Consider the following 16714-nt stretch of genomic DNA (forward strand, 5'->3'; position numbering starts at 1 on the left):
GATGCCGTCACCGCCGCCCGCCCCTCCCGTCCCGTGCTGCGGCGCCGGGTCCCGCACGGGCCCCCGGCAACCCCTCCGCGCCGCCTGCTCGGGGCTCCGCCAGAATCGGGGCCGTTCCCTCTCGCCAGTACCGGGCACGGCCCGGGGCTCTGCGCGGCCTCTCCTGCAGCCGAGCATGGGGCTGTCCTTGCCACCCGGGGGCTACTTGTGCCAGCCCAGGCGGGAAACCCGGATCTGTCCTGTGAGAGCCGTGAACCCCCACCATGGGCCCGCGGCACTGACCAGGGGTATAAGGGTGCCTGCAGTGAAGGGCACACAGAAGACGCCCCGTCTCCCACCTGGTGCAGCAAGTGGTGCGTTATGCTGCGACATGCAGCTGGCAGGACACGAGCCCTGCCAGATTAGCCTGTTCCAAGCCCTGGCAGACCCCGGAGCCGGGAGTTTCCCCAGCCAGGCTGCGGGAATGGCACTTCCCATGAGGTCCATCTCGTGGGGCTGCAACCCCAGGTTGGTGTGCAGCAGCCTGACAGAGAAACTGTCTGGAAAGGAGCAACAGAAGGAAAATCTATCAGCCCCGTTTCAGGAGAGAGATTTCCACCAAGGAGAAAAGGTGAGAAGTGAAACACAGCTTCAGTCATTTGTAAAGAACAACCCGCTGTGGGCACGGGACCGTGTCATTAGCAACACAAATGCAGCAGAACCCAAAGTGACCTGAACCCAAACTGACCTGAATTCTCCACACCTGCGACGGGTCTGGCAGCCCCGGGCAGGAGCAGGTCCTAGTGCTCCTTATAGAGAAAAGGAAGTCCCTCGGATACCATGATAGAGATCGTGAAGCATTAGCAATCACACAGGAAACAGTCACCTTGGTAACCGAGATGCTGAGAACAGCCCAGAAAATCTAGCACAGGGCAGGTTGCTGTGCTAAATTGGGTTAGTTCTGCAGGGCAGCACCCTGGCCACAGGTATTCAGGCTGGGCCGCCCCTGGCACCCTGGGGCTGTGGTGCCCCAGGCCCACCTTCAGGGCCACAGTCCTGCCAGGGGGGAAAAGGCACCTACCAGACAGGCAGCATTCACCCCAGTGTCACTGCAGCATGCTCAGGAGTCGTCCCTGCAGCTGGCAAGCCCAGGCCGGCCCTTGGGGGCACAGGGAACCGGCTGTGCCCCGTGGCGTTATATGGACAATACACGGACAGGGGCAGGTCCGGAGCTAGAGTCCAGACGGGTGGTGGGAGGGAGGATGGGAGGTGGGCTGCCTGCCCCACCCATGCACCTTATCTCTAGATGCCTCCTTTGGGCGCTGGCAGCCGTGCCTAGGCAGGTGAGGAGCTGCGGTGCTGAGGAGAGGAGCTGACAAAGGGCCCTTGTCACCACGGGCTTATCGCGGTGCTGCGGGGCAGGCAGGCAGGAAATACTGCGCTCTTACGTAAACCACTGGCCTGGGACCCGCGCTGACCCCACAGCTCGGCCAAAGAAAACGCCTGTGTCGGGAAGCACCGGGCTGCAGGTGGCACAACGCCACGGACGGGGAAGAGACCTGCTGTCCTAGCAGCCCCCTGGGGCCCAGCTGCAGAAAGAGGCAGAGAGTGAGGGCACCAGCATGGATCTGAGCAGCTGCTGTGCCCCACTCACCTCACAGGGCTGCCAGGCACCCCTCTCTACCCCCAGCCACAATGCAGCAAGGGGGTGAAGCAGCTACTGCAGCTCATCTGCCAGGATCATGGACCCTCCTCTCAGACTTGGGGACCATGGCTCAGAGGCACCAGCGCACCCCACGAGACAGCAGGAGAAGCTGCTCCTTGTGGCAGTGCCCAGCAAACTGGCAGCACTACTGCCAGCCAGCCATACTGTCCCATCCTGCAAGGTCTGCTCTACCAGGATCCCCTGGGGCTGTCACTACAGCCACAGGGGCCAAACTGCTCACTGGGGCTGGGAGAGAGCCCCCCACACTGCCCTTCATTGAGCACACTCTGTGGTGTGGCTTGGCTGCGCACACAATCAATAGAAACCCACTTCATGGAAAAACCATGTCCATTTTTAGCTTTCAGGTTGCAGAGATTGCACAAGCCCAACAGTGATACAACTGCCTATCTGCCTAAGCTCCCTGGGAGGCAGAGCAGCATGGAGCTGCACCCCTGCCTGCAGGCACCCCAGCCTGGGGGACCTGCAGGATTGCAGGTGAAAGCAGCCAGTGAGTGGGCAACAGCAAAGGAAGGGCAGAGAGCCCTCCCAGAGAAACCAGCAGAGAAAAACAAGTAACAGGCAGCAACAGCAGGCAGAAATATCTGGACAGACCAAATCAATACCTGAAGGTTTACCCAGCACAGAGCAGCCTGCCCCCATGCCAGCAGAGGTGAGCCCACAGCCCCTCTGCTGTGCTGTCCAGCCCTCTCCCTGCACACATCCTCACACTCTCCCGCAGCTGAGGCTGCAGTCCCTTCCCCTGCAGTCTCTCCAGTCCACCTCCTCCCCTCCACATTGGATACTACCAGCAGGCCCTTTGGTGCCCAGGGAGATGGGACTGCCGTGGCCCAGGCAGGATCTGTGCTCCACAGGGTCCTGCTGGCTCCAGCGCCTCTATTAATCTCTGGCTCCCAGACACAACATCTCACTGTAGCCACATGCAGGGATGTGAGCCCAGCCCAAACACCCTGACCTTGGCTTGCAGCTGCAGATACAAACAGCAGCTGCTCAAGGTGGGTTCTGTAACTATCTGCCTTAGGCTTTGTCAGCAGCAGTCCTAATGCTGCCAAGGTATAGATCCACAGCCTAGTCTGGCTCTGCCCCTGCTCTGGGCTGCAGGATGTGCCCTTCCATCACCTGTCCTGTGACAGCACCCTGTCATCACCTGCTGTGCAGGTGCAGGCATATCCTTGCCCAGCCCAAATCCATAAGGTGCCTGTGGCACTTGGGGGGTTCCACACAAGTGACACGCACAGGAACACAAGCACACATGTGCAGGGGACACCAGGCTGGGAGCCCACCTGCAGCCCAGCAGTATGAATGCCGTGTGCCCATGGGCTTCGGTGGGCTGGGGAGGGGGTGCTTGCAGGCACGGACACACAAACCCAGCCCAAAGACGAGCAGGTGCGGCTGGCACAGCACTGAGGGGCAGACTCGCCCATGCTCCAGGCTTACTCATGGAGCGGCTGCCAGCCTTCCATGGCCCCCAGGAAGGGGGGCTCAGCCCCACGAAGTGCCTCCCCTCCCACCACAGCCTAGCTGCCAACTGCCAAGTGCTGCAGAGCCAAGATGTCAGCAGCCACTGCACTGGGGAAAGGGAACATGGGGCAAAGAGACATCACAGTGAAGGGCGTCTTCCTGCCATGGCCTCCAGCACCTGCAGCCACAGAACTGAAGGCATTTCCCTGTTTGTCCAGGTCTTTAGTTTTGCTTCACCTGAATGGGACAGTATCTCCTTTGTGTGCAATCCCCAAGCTTCCTCTTACCTACTTGGCCAACTGTTTCTCCAAGTCCTGTTAAAGCTTACTCCTTGCCACGTGGCACAGGACTCACCAGGTGGGAACACACTGTGACAACCCTCAACATTAACAACATAAACACAGAGTGAGTGCTCTGGTTGTCATCTGGACTCAAAGGCCAGAAGCACACCAACAAGCTCACAGATCCACTCTTGCTCATTCCTGGCAGAGGCTGTAGGTGCTGTAGGATTATAAAGGCACGGATGCCTCAGTTGCTCAGGCAAACCACCAGCTTCAGGGCATCAAGGGAGCCCTGCAAACCCTGTCCCATGAAGGGACACACTGAAGCAGGAGAGCCCTGGACAGAGCCCCCATTTCTGCTGCAGGCAGAAATAGGTCTGTATGGAGGGCGCTGCAGGGAGACCCTTCCCCAGAACTAGAGCAGGGACTGAGTTGGGATGCCAGGCACAACCAGCTGGTGCTGCAAGGGGCTGGGCCCACCTGCCACCACACCTGGGGCAGCCACCCCTGCCTGCAGCCTGGCTGGAACGTGGTCACCCAACTGGATCTGCCCAGCCCTGGCATTTCTGTAGGCAAAGGAGAGTCCCCCAGGAGAGAGCCAACATCCGTGGTGGCCTTGGAACCTCTGCAGCCACTTCTGGGACCAGACCAGGGTGGTACTGCTACCAAGAATTGTGTCTGCTCTCCCCTAGACTGGCTGCAGGAGATGCTGCCAGATGGACATCTCCCAGCCCAGACCAAGGACACTAAAACACTTCCCTGTACTCCCTTAGGGATCGTGCTCCAGTGCTGACCCACCAACTGGAAAAGCACATGTGCATTGGGCTTTCCTGGCTGTCAGTGCTGGCCTCACCCTACATGGCCTCTGCCACACAAGCACGAGAGCACCCACTCCAGTATTGCCCGTGCACTGTTAAAGCATAGCTCTGCCCCTCCGCTTCCTAAATTTCCCTGCCAGCAAGCAGATTTCATGGGAGATAAAACCTCTTCCTTTCTTCGTAGAAGCCGGCAGAAGGTAGCAGGTAGAAGGCGGCAGATGTGGCCATAGTGGCTTGTGATGCAGTTTTACCCAACTTAAGAGAAACGATTCTCTTCTGCGGCAGGATGCGCACACAGGGACATCCCGCACCAGCCACTCGCTTCGACACTGTGAAGCCTCGCACTTAGCGGAAGCCGAGACATGCTGACACAGGCAGCACCGGGCTGCTTACGGAAACCCCCCTACGAAGCAGCGGTGGCCGCAGCCTTTCCCCACAGACATGTCACCACACCCGTGCCACCGGGGTTCCCAGGAGCTCCCCCAGCCCCGCTCTGCAGCACGGCGGAGGGTCCTGCCTCACCGGCAGCAGCTACGCCTCCTGGCGCTGGCCAGGCCGAGGGCTATGGGGGACACGTGGCTGAGCGGGAGCTATTTGTCCTTGCTGCCCGGGAGGCGGGGAGCCAGGCACCAGCACCGGGGCTTGGTGGGGCTGGCTGGCAGCGAGCAGAGCAGGAAGATTGGGGCCAGGGCTGGCTCCGGCTGTCGGGAGCAAGTGGGACGGCCTGTTGTGCCGCGCTGCAGGGAGGAACTGCACGGCTTCGGCAGCAGCCACGGCCACCTAACCCCCGCTCTGCCCCGGGCACAGCACAGACACACCAGCCCTACTGTGCACCAAGCGAGCAGCGGTTTTCCCAGGCTTTGCCGGGGAAATTCGGCACAGGAATTTGCCAGACGCCGGACGTTTCCCACGGCTCAGCGAGTTGACCCTGAGCCCTCGGTGTTGCAGCAGTGGCCGGCTCAGATCCAGCCCCGCACGGAACACTCCCTGCCCGAGCGGGTGGGCGGCAGCAGGGACGGCCGGGCCCGCAGAGTCCCAGCGCCGCTCAGACACGGCCCGAGGCGCCAGGCGAGCAGCAGAGCCCCGTCGCGGCGCTGCCCGGTGCCCTCGCCGTCCGATGGCCGCTCGGCCGGTGCCTCGCCCTGACGCCCCGTGGATGGCGGAAAACCCGCACCGTGCGGGAGGGAACGGAACCTCTGCTGGCCCAAGGCGGATGCCGAAACGACCGGGCACTCTCCCTGCCACCCAGCCCCAGCGTCCGGCGCACCCCGGGCCGGGCCGAAACGCAGGCACAGGGGCAGAGCCAGAGTCCCAGTCCCGGTCCCGGTCCCGGTCCCGGTCCCGGTCCCCTCGGAGTGACCCCGGGCCGAACGTCACTTCCGGCCTCCGGCACGGTCCCGGTCGCGGCGGAAGCGACAGAGGTTCCGGTTCCGGGTGAGCGCTCGAGGCGCCGTTGTCAGCGGCACCGCTCGACTCGACTCGCCCCGGCCTCCGCCCGCCGCCACCATGTCGGTCCCCAGCGCCCTCATGAAGCAGCCGCCGATCCAGTCCACGGCGGGCGCCGTGCCCGTCCGCAACGAGAAGGGTGAGCTGGGGGGCCGGGGCTCAGCGGGGTGGCCGGAGGGGCGCAGGGCCGGGGCTGGGCCCGGGGCGGCGGGGGCGCGGGGCTGAGACCCCCGGTGACGGCACGGCGCCCGCAGGCGAGCTGTCCATGGAGAAGGTGAAGGTGAAGCGGTACGTGTCGGGCAAGCGGCCTGACTACGCACCCATGGAGTCCTCGGAGGAGGAGGACGAGGAGTTCCAGTTCATCAAGAAGGCGAAGGAACAAGAGGTCGAGCCCGAGGAGCAGGAGGAGGAACTGGCCAACGACCCCCGGCTCCGGCGCCTCCAGAACCGCATCGCCGAGGACGTGGAGGAGCGGTGAGTGCTGGGTCAGGCAAGAGCTGAGCCCCCTTCGCCTGTCTGGGGCTGGGACTCTGCTCTGCTGTGCTGCAGGGAGAAACTGCACAGGGCGGGAGCTGGGAACATTGTCCAGGCAGTGCGGGAGAGTCTATGTCTTCTCATATCCACACTGCAGTGTGCCTTGGGCTGCTTTCCAACCAGGAGCCAGCCAGTGCAGCCCATGTCCGGGTGCATTTGGATGGATGGTAATAAAAACACGCTCCAAAATTGAAATTAGTGCAGCCTGCTGAGGCTCAGGGTAGTGAAGGAGGGATGGTGTCTCACGAAATGTACTCTGGGCAGGGACCACTGAGTGCTGTTTGCCTCCTGTGGAGCTGCTGGTGGTTTTGTTTCCAGTAACAAGGAGTCTTCTCACTGAGAACTCCATTCTTACTTGGAGCATGGACAGGGAAGAGCTGCCAGTGCCCAGCCACTGCACCCTCCTGGGAGAGAACATAGCAGTTCTAGCTCTGTTTGTCAGTCCCAGTGCTTACCATGGCCTTGCTAGAAACAATTTGTGAACAGTCACCTTCCTGTAGCCTCCTTACGTTCCAAGTGCCATGGGTTAGCTGGGGTCTCTCACAGGCTGGCAAGACACCGCAAAATCGTGGAACCTGAAGTGGTTGGAGAAAGCGATTCAGAAGTGGAGGGGGGAGAAGCTTGGCGCCTGGAACGGGAGGACACCAGTGAAGAGGAAGAGGAAGAGATTGATGATGAGGTGCGTTTGCAGAGCCAGATAATGGGCCTAGGAAAGCTGGAAGGGCACAGGCTGGAACTGTCCTTTGCATGGATATGTGGGCTGTCTGATGTATCTGGACAAGTGTCACACCTGGCCATGACTTAACTGGTGGGTCACCGTCCTCTGGCATGGGACAGGACACTGGGGGAGGCCACCCCACATCCAGAGAGGCAGGTGTATCTTCAAAAAGCTAACACTCCAGACATCACATGTGTTTGACAGGAGAGAGAAATGGTGGCAAGGCTGGCCTCCGACTGCTCTGTGCTTGTCCCCATTAGGAGATTGAGCGTCGGCGCGGGATGATGCGTCAGCGAGCACAGGAGAGGAAAACTGAAGAGATGGAAGTGATGGAATTGGAAGATGAGGGTCGGTCTGGAGAAGAGTCTGAGTCAGAGTCTGAGTATGAGGAGTACACGGACAGTGAAGATGAAATGGAGCCACGTCTCAAACCTGTCTTTATCCGCAAGTAGGTGATGGAACTGCGCGGGCTGGCCCTGGGATGCGGGAGTCAGAAGCTGGGGGCCAAGCAGACCCTGCTGCCATGGTCTCTTCTCACTGTGAGGAAGCCATTCACCTCCTTGGGGTGGGGCAGGATGATGACAGCCTGGCAGGGCACAGCTAGGGAGCAAGGGGCAATCCCTGCACCCACAGCCCTGTATCAGTTGCATTGGGTTGCTGTGTGATCAGGCTGTGGAGTGTGACTGGAGCCCTTGGGCAAGGGCCATATGGTGACAAAGGGACGTGCTAGCCCCCAGAAAGAGGAGAGCGCTGGGACTTGACCTGTCCTTGGAGAGGGCAATGACTGAAAGCAGCTGCAGTGTGGGAGCCAGTGAGAGGCTGAGTGGCTGCACTGGCTCATGGAAGGGCTGAAGGCTCTTGTGGCCCTGCTCTCAGGAAGGACCGGATTACAGTTCAAGAGAGAGAAGCAGAAGCTCTGAAGCAGAAGGAGCTGGAGCAGGAGGCAAAGAGGATGGCAGAGGAGAGGCGCAAGTACACACTTAAGGTATGTAGGGGTGGGCTGGAGGCTGGGGGGGGCAGTCACTGCAGCAAGCTTAGCTTGGACCTCACTGCAGATTGTAGAAGAGGAAGCAAAGAAGGAGCTGGAGGAGAACAAGCGCTCACTGGCAGCACTGGATGCACTTGATACAGATGATGAGAATGATGAGGAGGAGTACGAGGCCTGGAAAGTCCGTGAGCTGAAGCGTATCAAACGAGACCGCGAAGAACGAGAAGCGTGAGTATTGTCTGGTAGACGTGAGGCTGAGAGCCCACAGGCAGGTGAAGCACCTTTTCCTCAGGCTGCCCTTCAGCAGCAGAGTCCTAGCTGGACTGAATACCCAGAGCTGCTCCTGCCCGCCCTTGGGGTGCCTTTGCTCCCCAGCAGTAAATGTGTAAACTCTCAGGCGCTGGCTGGTGACAGCCTCTCTCCCAGGAGGTGCTGTGGGAACACAGGGTCTCAGGGGCTTCTCTCCCACCCAGCATGGAGAAGGAGAAGGCAGAGATCGAGCGTATGCGGAACCTAACAGAGGAGGAGCGCCGGGCTGAGCTCCGGGCCAATGGCAAAGTCATCACCAACAAGGCAGTGAAGGGCAAATACAAATTCCTGCAGAAGTACTACCACCGCGGTGCCTTCTTCATGGTGAGTGTGCTGAGGGCCACGCATGGCTGCACTGGCTGCAGGTGTGAGACCACAGGGGCACCTTTCCTCTGTGGGGAGCCTCCCCTCTCCCACGGTGCCCTGGGGCTGGGGGTGCCCCTGGGACAAGAGTCAACCTTCAGAGGCAGCTTGGGGCTGAAGCTGACCCAGAGTGACCTCACCAGAGCATGTCACATTGGGGCTTCCCAGTTGAAATGGAGCTGAAGCTGCAGAGCTGTCCCTGTGCTGCTGTTTGGGTTGACAGACCCAGCCAGAACCAAGTCAGGTCTGCATGGGCCACTGGAGAAGCAGCCTAGGGAACAATGCTCACGTCCTCCACTCCAGCAGGAGTTAATAGGGCTGCAGGTACTGTGGCAGCTCTGGCAGAGCAGCAGTATGACCTTCAGGAAGCTTTCCCCCACTGCTGCCAAGACTTGCTGGAACCTTTTAAGCTGAGCAGGTGTGTCCTTCTCCTGCAGGATGAGGATGAGGAGGTGTACAAGAGGGACTTCAGTGCTCCAACTCTTGAGGACCACTTCAACAAGACCATCCTGCCCAAAGTCATGCAGGTGGGTGTGCTGGCAGAAGGTGCCCAGCTCATGTGCCAAGGGGTGGGAGTTCTGGGCAGGGGGGAGCAGCAGGTCCTGCATCCCTCCTGAACAGCTGCTCACAAGTTCTTCTGCTCCCCAGGTCAAGAACTTTGGGCGCTCGGGGCGGACAAAGTACACGCACTTGGTGGACCAGGACACCACCTCCTTTGACTCAGCCTGGGGCCAGGAGAGTGCGCAGAACACCAAGTTCTTTAAGCAGAAGGCAGCGGGTGTGCGAGATGTCTTTGAGAGACCCTCAGCCAAGAAACGAAAAACGACCTAAGGGCATGGGCAGGAGGGTCTGGTGTGGCTGATGCTGGCAGGAGGGCACTGCTCTGCCAGAGCCTGGGCAGGGCCAGAAGGGACATGTTCCAGGACTCCTGTGGTGGCAAGCCCTTCTCCTGCCTGTACCATGCCTACCCTGAAGCAGTGTCCCACTCCTCGTGCTGAGCAGACCCGATGGGCTCCTTGCCCATGCACTGTGGAGAATGATGGCCTGTGGTGCTGGCCAGGCTGGTGGCCACACTATGTCCCAGCAATGGCCACCCTGGAACCTTGGCAGTGCCCAGCACATTGCAGCAGCACCCCTGGCTCCAGCACATCCACTTCTGGAGGAATTACAGGACTTTTGCACCCATCTGGTCTACAACCCCTTGCTTGTACTGTCCCTGGTGTCAGTCTGGGCCCTGTTTTGGGCTGGTCAGTGGTGACCCCATCTCCTCACCCTGTTCCTGCAGGGCTTGGCTTTTCTACCTGTGTGGGGTGGGAGGGTTTGATTAAAGATTTGATTTTCTTACATACTCTAGGCCCATTCTTCTCACAGATGTGGCCATCTGTTCTGTGTCTTCCTTGTGAGCCATGGTGAGCTGGGGCAGCACAGGAGGCACCAGCGTAGGCAGGGCATGCATGAGCAGCCATCATCACTGCCTCAGGCCTGTGCCTGGGCCTGTCCAGCCTGTGCTGCCCCGGGGGCAGAGATCAAAAGAGGAGAGAGCGGTATGTCTCAGTGCTCAAGGCAGATCACTGTCCTGCTCCAGTCACAGGGGTGCCCAGCTGGCACTGCCAACACAATACCACATGGCTGGGTTCCACTTGTGGGTACCATGCACCCAGGGCCAGGGGCATGTGCTCAGCCCTGCGTAGACCACAAAGACAGCCCAGTCCCACCAGTGCCTTTATTGGTATGGCAAGAGGCCCATGCCTGGCAGCCCGTGGCCACCCAGCTCAGTTGGTGAGGGTGATAAGAGCCTCCACCACGTTGCCCATGTGCTCGCGCAGGCTGCGCTCTGCTGCGGCCCGTGATATTTCCATCTCCGTCATCTGCAGAAAAACAGCCCCAGCCCCATACAGCAGCCGCAGGGCCCCACGGGCCGGGCGGGGTGCAGTGGGGGACACCCACCCGTGGGGACACCTGACCGGCCTCAGGGCAGGCATGCACTGGCCTCCTCCATGGGTGCAGTTTCGCACCCAAGATTTGGGACACGTCACAGCCTGCCTGGGGTCCCGCCCCTACTCACAATCAGCTCTAGGTCCTCCTTCTTGATGGTCACTTTTGCCAGTTCTTTCTCCCTACAACAAGAGACGGACAAACCTCCGGTGACCAACATTCCCCGCTGGCCACTGTCCCGGTGCTCCCTCGGCCGTGCGGCGGGCAGGAGCGACCCCTCGCAGCAGTGTGGAATGTGTGCTGGGAGGGGGCCGGGAAAGGGCCGGGATGTCAGACCGCTGAGCAGACGCCCGGGTCGTGTCCGAGTGGTGACAAGTTGCAAGATAGGCACTGCCCCGGAGCGAGCGCGGACGGTTACCTCTCCTGCTTCGCTTTCTGCTCCCGGGACCTCCGGTCTCCGATCACCGACATAGCCTGCCAGAACGAGCGCGGTCACCCCGCTGCGCGGCACCGGGCGGGTCAGCGCCACGCCGGCGGCACGGGCACCGGCACCGGGACGGGCGTGCAGGCGCGGCGGTCAGCGCCCGGCTCGGCCCCGCTGCAGGCAGCGCCCGGCCTCCCACCCTGGCCCGGTCCCGTCCCGCCGCCGCACCGTCTCCAGGTTGGAGCTCTGGATCTCCTTCTCCTCCGCGTAGTCCGTGACGCGCTCCAGGTCCGCCGCGCCGCTATCGTGCTTCCGCGGCTTCTCGGCCGCGCGGCCGCCCGCCCCATCGCTGCCGCCGCCGGAGCCGTTCGGCTCCGTCTCCAGCTCCAGCTCCACATCGCCCTCCGCCGCCATCCCGCCGCCACCGCGGCCCGCTTCCGGTCACGTGCGCCGCCGGCCGAGCCAGCGAGCGGCGCGCGCCGCCACAAGCGAGCGGGGGCCGGGCCGGGTCCGCCCCGCAGCCCGGGCCCGCCCCCGGGCCTGGCCCCGCCGAGCCGTCACATTCAGCGCTCTCGGGGCTCCGGGCACGTTGGAGCTGGCAGGGCCGGCACTCCCGGGCTTTCGGGCAGCTCGATAGCGGCGGGAACCCGGCGCTGCCGAGGCGCGGAGCCAGACCGGGCGGGCGCAGCCCCGCCGCCCGCGAGTGCCCGCTGCTGGAAAACGGGGGTTGCCGGGCCAGCGACCCCGATATGGCTCCCACCGCTGCCACACGGGTGGTCGGACGAGCCAGGCCACAGCGGGGCCCTGGCCGGGTCCCCGGGCGCTGCCGGGGGCGAGAGGCAGCTGGGCTGTGGCCGTGCTCCCCCTAGCCCTGGTGCTGGGCCGTCGGAGGCCGTGCCGCCGCGCGGCCCCGGCTGCCCCGGGCACAGGCGGGTCCGCCCCCGCCGCTCCCTTGGCGCACGCGTGTCAGATGTCACCCACCCACGCGATGGGGACAGCGCGTCCCTCGCGCCGGGCTGTGCCCCACGCTGTGTGTGGTACCGGGGACACGGGGGATCTGTGTCACCGCCGCTGCAGCCGCGACCCCGGCATCCGCCGTGTCAAGCCTCTGCCAGCACAAAGCCCGAATGGCTGTAGAGCAGCTGAAGAAAGGTGACGCCAGCCCCAGCACAGTGCCCCCTGTATATCCTTGCTCGTCCCCAGCTCCTGCCGACCCTGGGGCATCCTGCTACCCGCTGGATGTGCTTCATGCCGTCCCACTACCCAGTGAGGTACCTGTGTCCCTTGGGCGCTTCTGTGTCCGGGGCTGCTTCAGCCCTTCAGTAAAACCCATATCCTCCATACAGCTGTATGGCACTGCTATGGGATCAGGAAGACATTGTGTGCAGACCCCACATGCCCCTCATGCAAGCTCATATCCAGGCCACCTGCCATGGCCTCGCCCTGCCCAATGAGGGGCCGGGGTCTGGGCAGGGTTGCCCATGGCCAGGAGTCACTGGGCAGTGCCCATGGAGCACCCCAGGGGTGGCTGCCTGGAGGGAGCAGTGAGCAGATGGCAGGGCGGGCCGAGCTGACAATCCCCTAATCCCATCAATGCCGCAGGCGCTGAGCAGAGCCGAGCTGGGCCATGGCGGGCACACGGGCACGCGGGCACCTCCTGCACCCGCTGCTCTTCCAGGTGGGACTTGGGGTCTGGCGGGACTGGGAGCATGGCTGGGAGCGAGGCTGGGTGGGGAGAGTGTGCTGGCCCCTTGGGATCCTCACTGACCCTGCCCCTTCCCAGCTCTGCTGTGGTTGTCACGGGCTCCGTGTGTCCACGAGCACACGTATCCTCTACACGCTCCTGCATGTCCTGGCCTCTGCTGTGTGCTGCCTCATGCTGTCCCGCACCGTGGCCCAGGCTATCACGGAAAAGGTGACAGAGGGAGCTGGGACACCCAGGGTACTGGGGGTCCCAGGGGTGCTGGGGATCTCAAGGGTACCATGAGTTCTGGGGATACTGGGGTGCCAGGCACCTCGAGGCACCCAGGGGTATGCAGGGGAGCACTGGGTATGCCAGAATTGCCAGGGGTGTCAGGAGCACTGGGATTCTGGGGATATTGGCATGCTGGGATAGTAACAGGGCTGCTGGGAGTGCCAAGGGTACTGGAGGTGCCAAGGGGGACGGGGTGCCAGGGGGACCAAAGTTGCAGGATTTGCCTGGCATGCTGGGGGTCCCAGGGTACTGGGGAAGGTATTGGGAATGGTGGGAATATTGAATATTTGGATGTGCTGGATGCCGTGGGCACTGGGGGGTGCTGGGTGGACACACCAGCAGCCCTGTCCCATTAACCACCGTGCCTGCAGGTGCCCTTCTCGGTGGTGCTGTGCCAACACCTGCCCGGGGGCACAGACTGCGAGTGGCTGGTGGGCTCCTCGGCTGTGTACCGGGTCTGTTTTGGCACTGCCTGCTTCCACCTGGCACAGGCTGCCCTGCTGCTCAACGTGCGCTCCAGCTCTGACTGCCGTGCGCAGCTCCACAATGGGTAGGGATGGGCCACGGGGCTGGGACAGGGTGTCCTGGGATGGGGCTGCCCTGGGGTGGGGCTGTCAGGGGTTCTGTCCTACTGACGCTAACTGCTCTGCAGGTTCTGGCTCCTGAAGCTGCTGGTGCTGGTGGGCCTCTGGGCTGCCAGCTTCTTCATCCCTGAGGACAACTTCATCCAAGGTGTGTCCCCCACCCTGCCTGAGCTGGCACCCTGGGCGCCCCTTTTGGCCCCCATCTGCCCTGTGCCATCTCCACCTCTGCCCTCTTCCCCCAGCCTGGCACTACATAGGTGTCTGTGGGGGCTTCGCCTTCATCCTCATCCAGCTGGTGCTGATCACAGCCTTTGCACACACCTGGAACAAGAACTGGTGAGTGCTGGGGTGCCGGGTGGGTACTTGCCCACCGCCACCACTCACCCACTCTTCCGCAGGCTGACAGGCGCTGCCCAGGACAAGCGCTGGTATCTGGCTGTGCTGCTGGCCACAGCCACCTTCTACACCCTTGCCTCTGCCGCCTTCTCCTTCCTCTACAAGTTCTACACCCACCCAGCCGCCTGCCACCTCAACAAAGCGCTGCTTGCCATCAATGGCAGCCTCTGTGGCATCATGTCCTTCATCTCCATTACACCATGTGTGCGGCTCAGTGAGTATCAGACAGCACAGCATGGCAGAGGCTGCCGTGCTGCATGGCCAGCTATGTCCTGGGCTGCAGATGACTGTGGGCCCCAGCTCAGGGCCAGCACTTGGGCTCTGGAGGAGAACCCAGCTCCCCAGGGTTCCTGCTGGCCCCTCCTTTACCTTGGTGCAAGGCATTGGCCGGGGAGTGTCAGGAGGGCGCAGGGCCCAGTCAGAGCCCATCTGCCAGCTCATGGCACTCCAGGAACTCCAGTAACACCTCTGTCCCCACTCTTGCAGAGCAGCCGCGGTCAGGGCTGCTGCAGTCCTCGATCATCAGCTGCTATGTGATGTACCTCACCTTCTCTGCACTGTCCAGCCGTCCCCCAGAGAGAGGTGGGTGTCCCTGTCCACCACCAGCAGTCCCCACCATGATGCATGCCCTTCTCACCTCCACCTCCCCGCAGTGCTCTACAAGGGGCAGAACCTCACCGTGTGCTTCCCGGCGGTCCAGCAGGATGAGCTGCAGACAGAGGACACCACCGTCGCCGTGCTGGGTGCTGCTATCATGTATGCCTGCGTGCTCTTTGCATGGTGCGTGTAGCCTGCCTGGGCACAGCCAGCCCAACCAGCACCACGTGGGAACCCCATCCCCATGGCCAGCAGAGCCAGGGAGTCCCAAGGGGTGGCAGGACAAGAGCAAGTGGGGCATTGGTGGGCGGCCAGGGGCAGTACAGCAGACCTCCTGTGGCTGTGGGGAATCCATGGGGCAGGCTGGGAGCCTGGCACAGGGTGATGGGTGCCTGTGTTATGATTTCTGCCTCTCTCCTGGGCACAGCAATGAAGCCTCCTACCTTGCTGAGGTCTTTGGGCCCCTCTGGATGGTCAAAGTCTACAGCTTTGAGTTTAAAGTGAGTATGAATGCAGTTGTGCTCCATGTCATCCTGCTATGGGCACCCCAGACCCACCACCTAAAGGCCCTGTCCCAGCCCCAGGGAGGAGCAGGTCTGTCTAGCCAAGCACAGAGAGCTGCCCACACCACCTGCCCTGGTGTTAGGCAGGGCTCAGCCCAGCCACAGTGGCCACAGGGCTGTCACCACTCTGCTCTCCCTGCAGAAACCTTCCTGTTGCTTCTGCTGCCCTGAGAATATGGAGGAGGAGCTGAAAGGTGACTGCAGTGTCCGTGTGGGAGAGTGGGCAGAGTCTGTGTCCCAGCCTGGGAGTGCTGGCAAGGGAGAGATGCAGGAGCTGTCATGCCCCCACACTCTCCCAGACAGCAACCATACATGTGAGCAAGTGGAGGAGAGTGCCAGGGGACAGTTCATCATCCAGGATGAGCAGGACCGGGTGGTCTACAGCTACTCAGCTTTCCACTTTGTCTTCTTCCTTGCCTCGCTCTACGTTATGATGACACTCACCAACTGGTTCAGGTAGGCCCTGTGCTGCTGCCCAGCCCTCCCTGCTCTCACTCCAAACCCCTGTGCCAAGCCAGGTGATGGTATGACCGAGATAGCGCCTGCTGGGGATGCTCAGGGCTCTGTGTCCGCAGACCTGCACCGCTCCAGTGGCAGCTGTGCAGTGCAGCAAAAAGGGCTGGAGGGCCCATGGCAAAATGACATGCCCAGGGACACATGGCCATTGGGACACAGGGTGGCCTGGTGGCTGCAGCTGGCACTGGAACCCCCTGTGTTGGCATCCCTGGTGCATTCAGTGTCTGCCCTCTCCCACCAGCTACGAGAATGTGGTGCTGGAGACCACCTTCACGCATGGCAGCTGGTCAACCTTCTGGGTGAAGGTGTCCTCGTGCTGGGTTTGTGTCCTGCTCTACCTGTGGCTGCTGCTGAGCCCCTTCTGCCTCCATGGCTCCTCACAGCACCGGTGCAGCAGTACAGGGTCGCGCATTGTGCGGCGCCGACGTGCTCCACAGCGCATCAACGTCTCCACATAGTCCCTGCCAGGACAAACTCTGCCTGGGGCTGGTCCCTGCCGTGCCCTGTGCCTGTGCCCTGGCCCTGCTTGGTCCTCCTGGCCTCCCCTGAGACCCCATCCCAGGAGAAAGCAGCATCTGAGAGCCTGAGGAGAACCCTGGGAGGTGGATGCTGCCTGGGATACTGGCCCTGTGCTGAGCCAGGGCCACCCAAAGAGCCAGAGCAAGCTGGTGGCAGGTGCTCAGCCCACAGCCTGGTTGCCCTGGTTCCATGGGGTGCACTGGGGGAGCAGGGCTCTGTCCCGGCTGCCATGCCATGGTGCATTCACTGTAAATACCTGCTTCAATACATTTTTATATAAAATTCTGAACTGAGCCTGTGCTATTGCCCCATGCAGGCCGCTGCAATGGGGAAGAGGGGAGGGGGTGCCTGCAGTGCCCAAGCACTGGCCACACAACAGCTACAGCTGAGGACACCTTCAGGGTGGCTCTGCTGAAGAGGGGGGACAAGCAGGGGATGCAGAGCAGGGAACAGGGCCCTGGGGCGCAGGAGGGTGTGCAGCCTATGGCTGCTGCCCCCAGGGAGGGCACAGTGCCAGTGTGGCTGTAGGATCATAGCAGCCCTGGGCCCCCACCCACAGAGCAAACATGGCAGGGCGGCTCCCTG

General features: G+C 62.1%; 4 protein-coding genes across 5 annotated transcripts in view; 2 read left to right on the forward strand and 2 right to left on the reverse strand.

Annotated features, from left to right (window-relative positions):
- The window catches only part of FURIN (furin, paired basic amino acid cleaving enzyme), an 18975-nt gene extending 14187 nt beyond the window's left edge, over window positions 1–4788 (reverse strand). Inside the window, exon 1 of the mRNA XM_042039098.1 lies at window positions 1079–4788. The gene's annotated coding sequence lies outside the window, so the exon portion shown is untranslated. The remainder of the gene's footprint in view (window positions 1–1078) is intronic.
- An 889-nt stretch (window positions 4789–5677) lies between these two features.
- MFAP1 (microfibril associated protein 1) lies at window positions 5678–9968 on the forward strand. The gene is made up of 9 exons (XM_042039118.1): window positions 5678–5847; window positions 5963–6182; window positions 6789–6921; window positions 7221–7408; window positions 7837–7945; window positions 8016–8176; window positions 8422–8581; window positions 9058–9147; window positions 9269–9968. Exons 1-9 carry the CDS (start codon window positions 5769–5771, stop codon window positions 9449–9451), a joined length of 1323 nt encoding a protein of 440 aa, XP_041895052.1. The 5' UTR covers window positions 5678–5768; the 3' UTR covers window positions 9452–9968.
- Window positions 9969–10329: 361 nt separating this feature from the next.
- Window positions 10330–11422, reverse strand: HYPK (huntingtin interacting protein K). The gene is made up of 4 exons (XM_042039124.1): window positions 11208–11422; window positions 10974–11029; window positions 10686–10737; window positions 10330–10488 (listed from the first exon to the last, which is right to left on the reverse strand). Exons 1-4 carry the CDS (start codon window positions 11391–11393, stop codon window positions 10393–10395), a joined length of 390 nt encoding a protein of 129 aa, XP_041895058.1. The 5' UTR covers window positions 11394–11422; the 3' UTR covers window positions 10330–10392.
- Window positions 11423–11968: 546 nt separating this feature from the next.
- SERINC4 (serine incorporator 4) lies at window positions 11969–16422 on the forward strand. 2 transcript variants are annotated; one of them, XM_042039117.1, is made up of 12 exons: window positions 11969–12657; window positions 12763–12894; window positions 13326–13504; window positions 13607–13686; window positions 13781–13874; window positions 13937–14148; window positions 14421–14516; window positions 14588–14714; window positions 14959–15031; window positions 15237–15288; window positions 15394–15550; window positions 15852–16422. In XM_042039117.1, the coding sequence occupies exons 1-12, from the start codon at window positions 12607–12609 to the stop codon at window positions 16066–16068; spliced, it is 1470 nt and encodes a 489-aa protein (XP_041895051.1). In that variant the 5' UTR covers window positions 11969–12606; the 3' UTR covers window positions 16069–16422. The 2 variants fall into 2 exon arrangements, with proteins under 2 accessions (XP_041895051.1, XP_041895050.1); XM_042039116.1 differs by having other exon boundaries at window positions 11970–12657; window positions 15237–15550.
- The last annotated feature ends 292 nt before the right edge of the window (window positions 16423–16714 follow it).

Source organism: Corvus kubaryi, unplaced genomic scaffold (genome assembly GCF_017639235.1).
Source record: "Corvus kubaryi isolate FWS band 111438036 unplaced genomic scaffold, C.kubaryi_AGA036_p1.0 37394, whole genome shotgun sequence".
In the NCBI taxonomy this organism is placed as follows: Eukaryota; Metazoa; Chordata; class Aves; order Passeriformes; family Corvidae; genus Corvus; species Corvus kubaryi.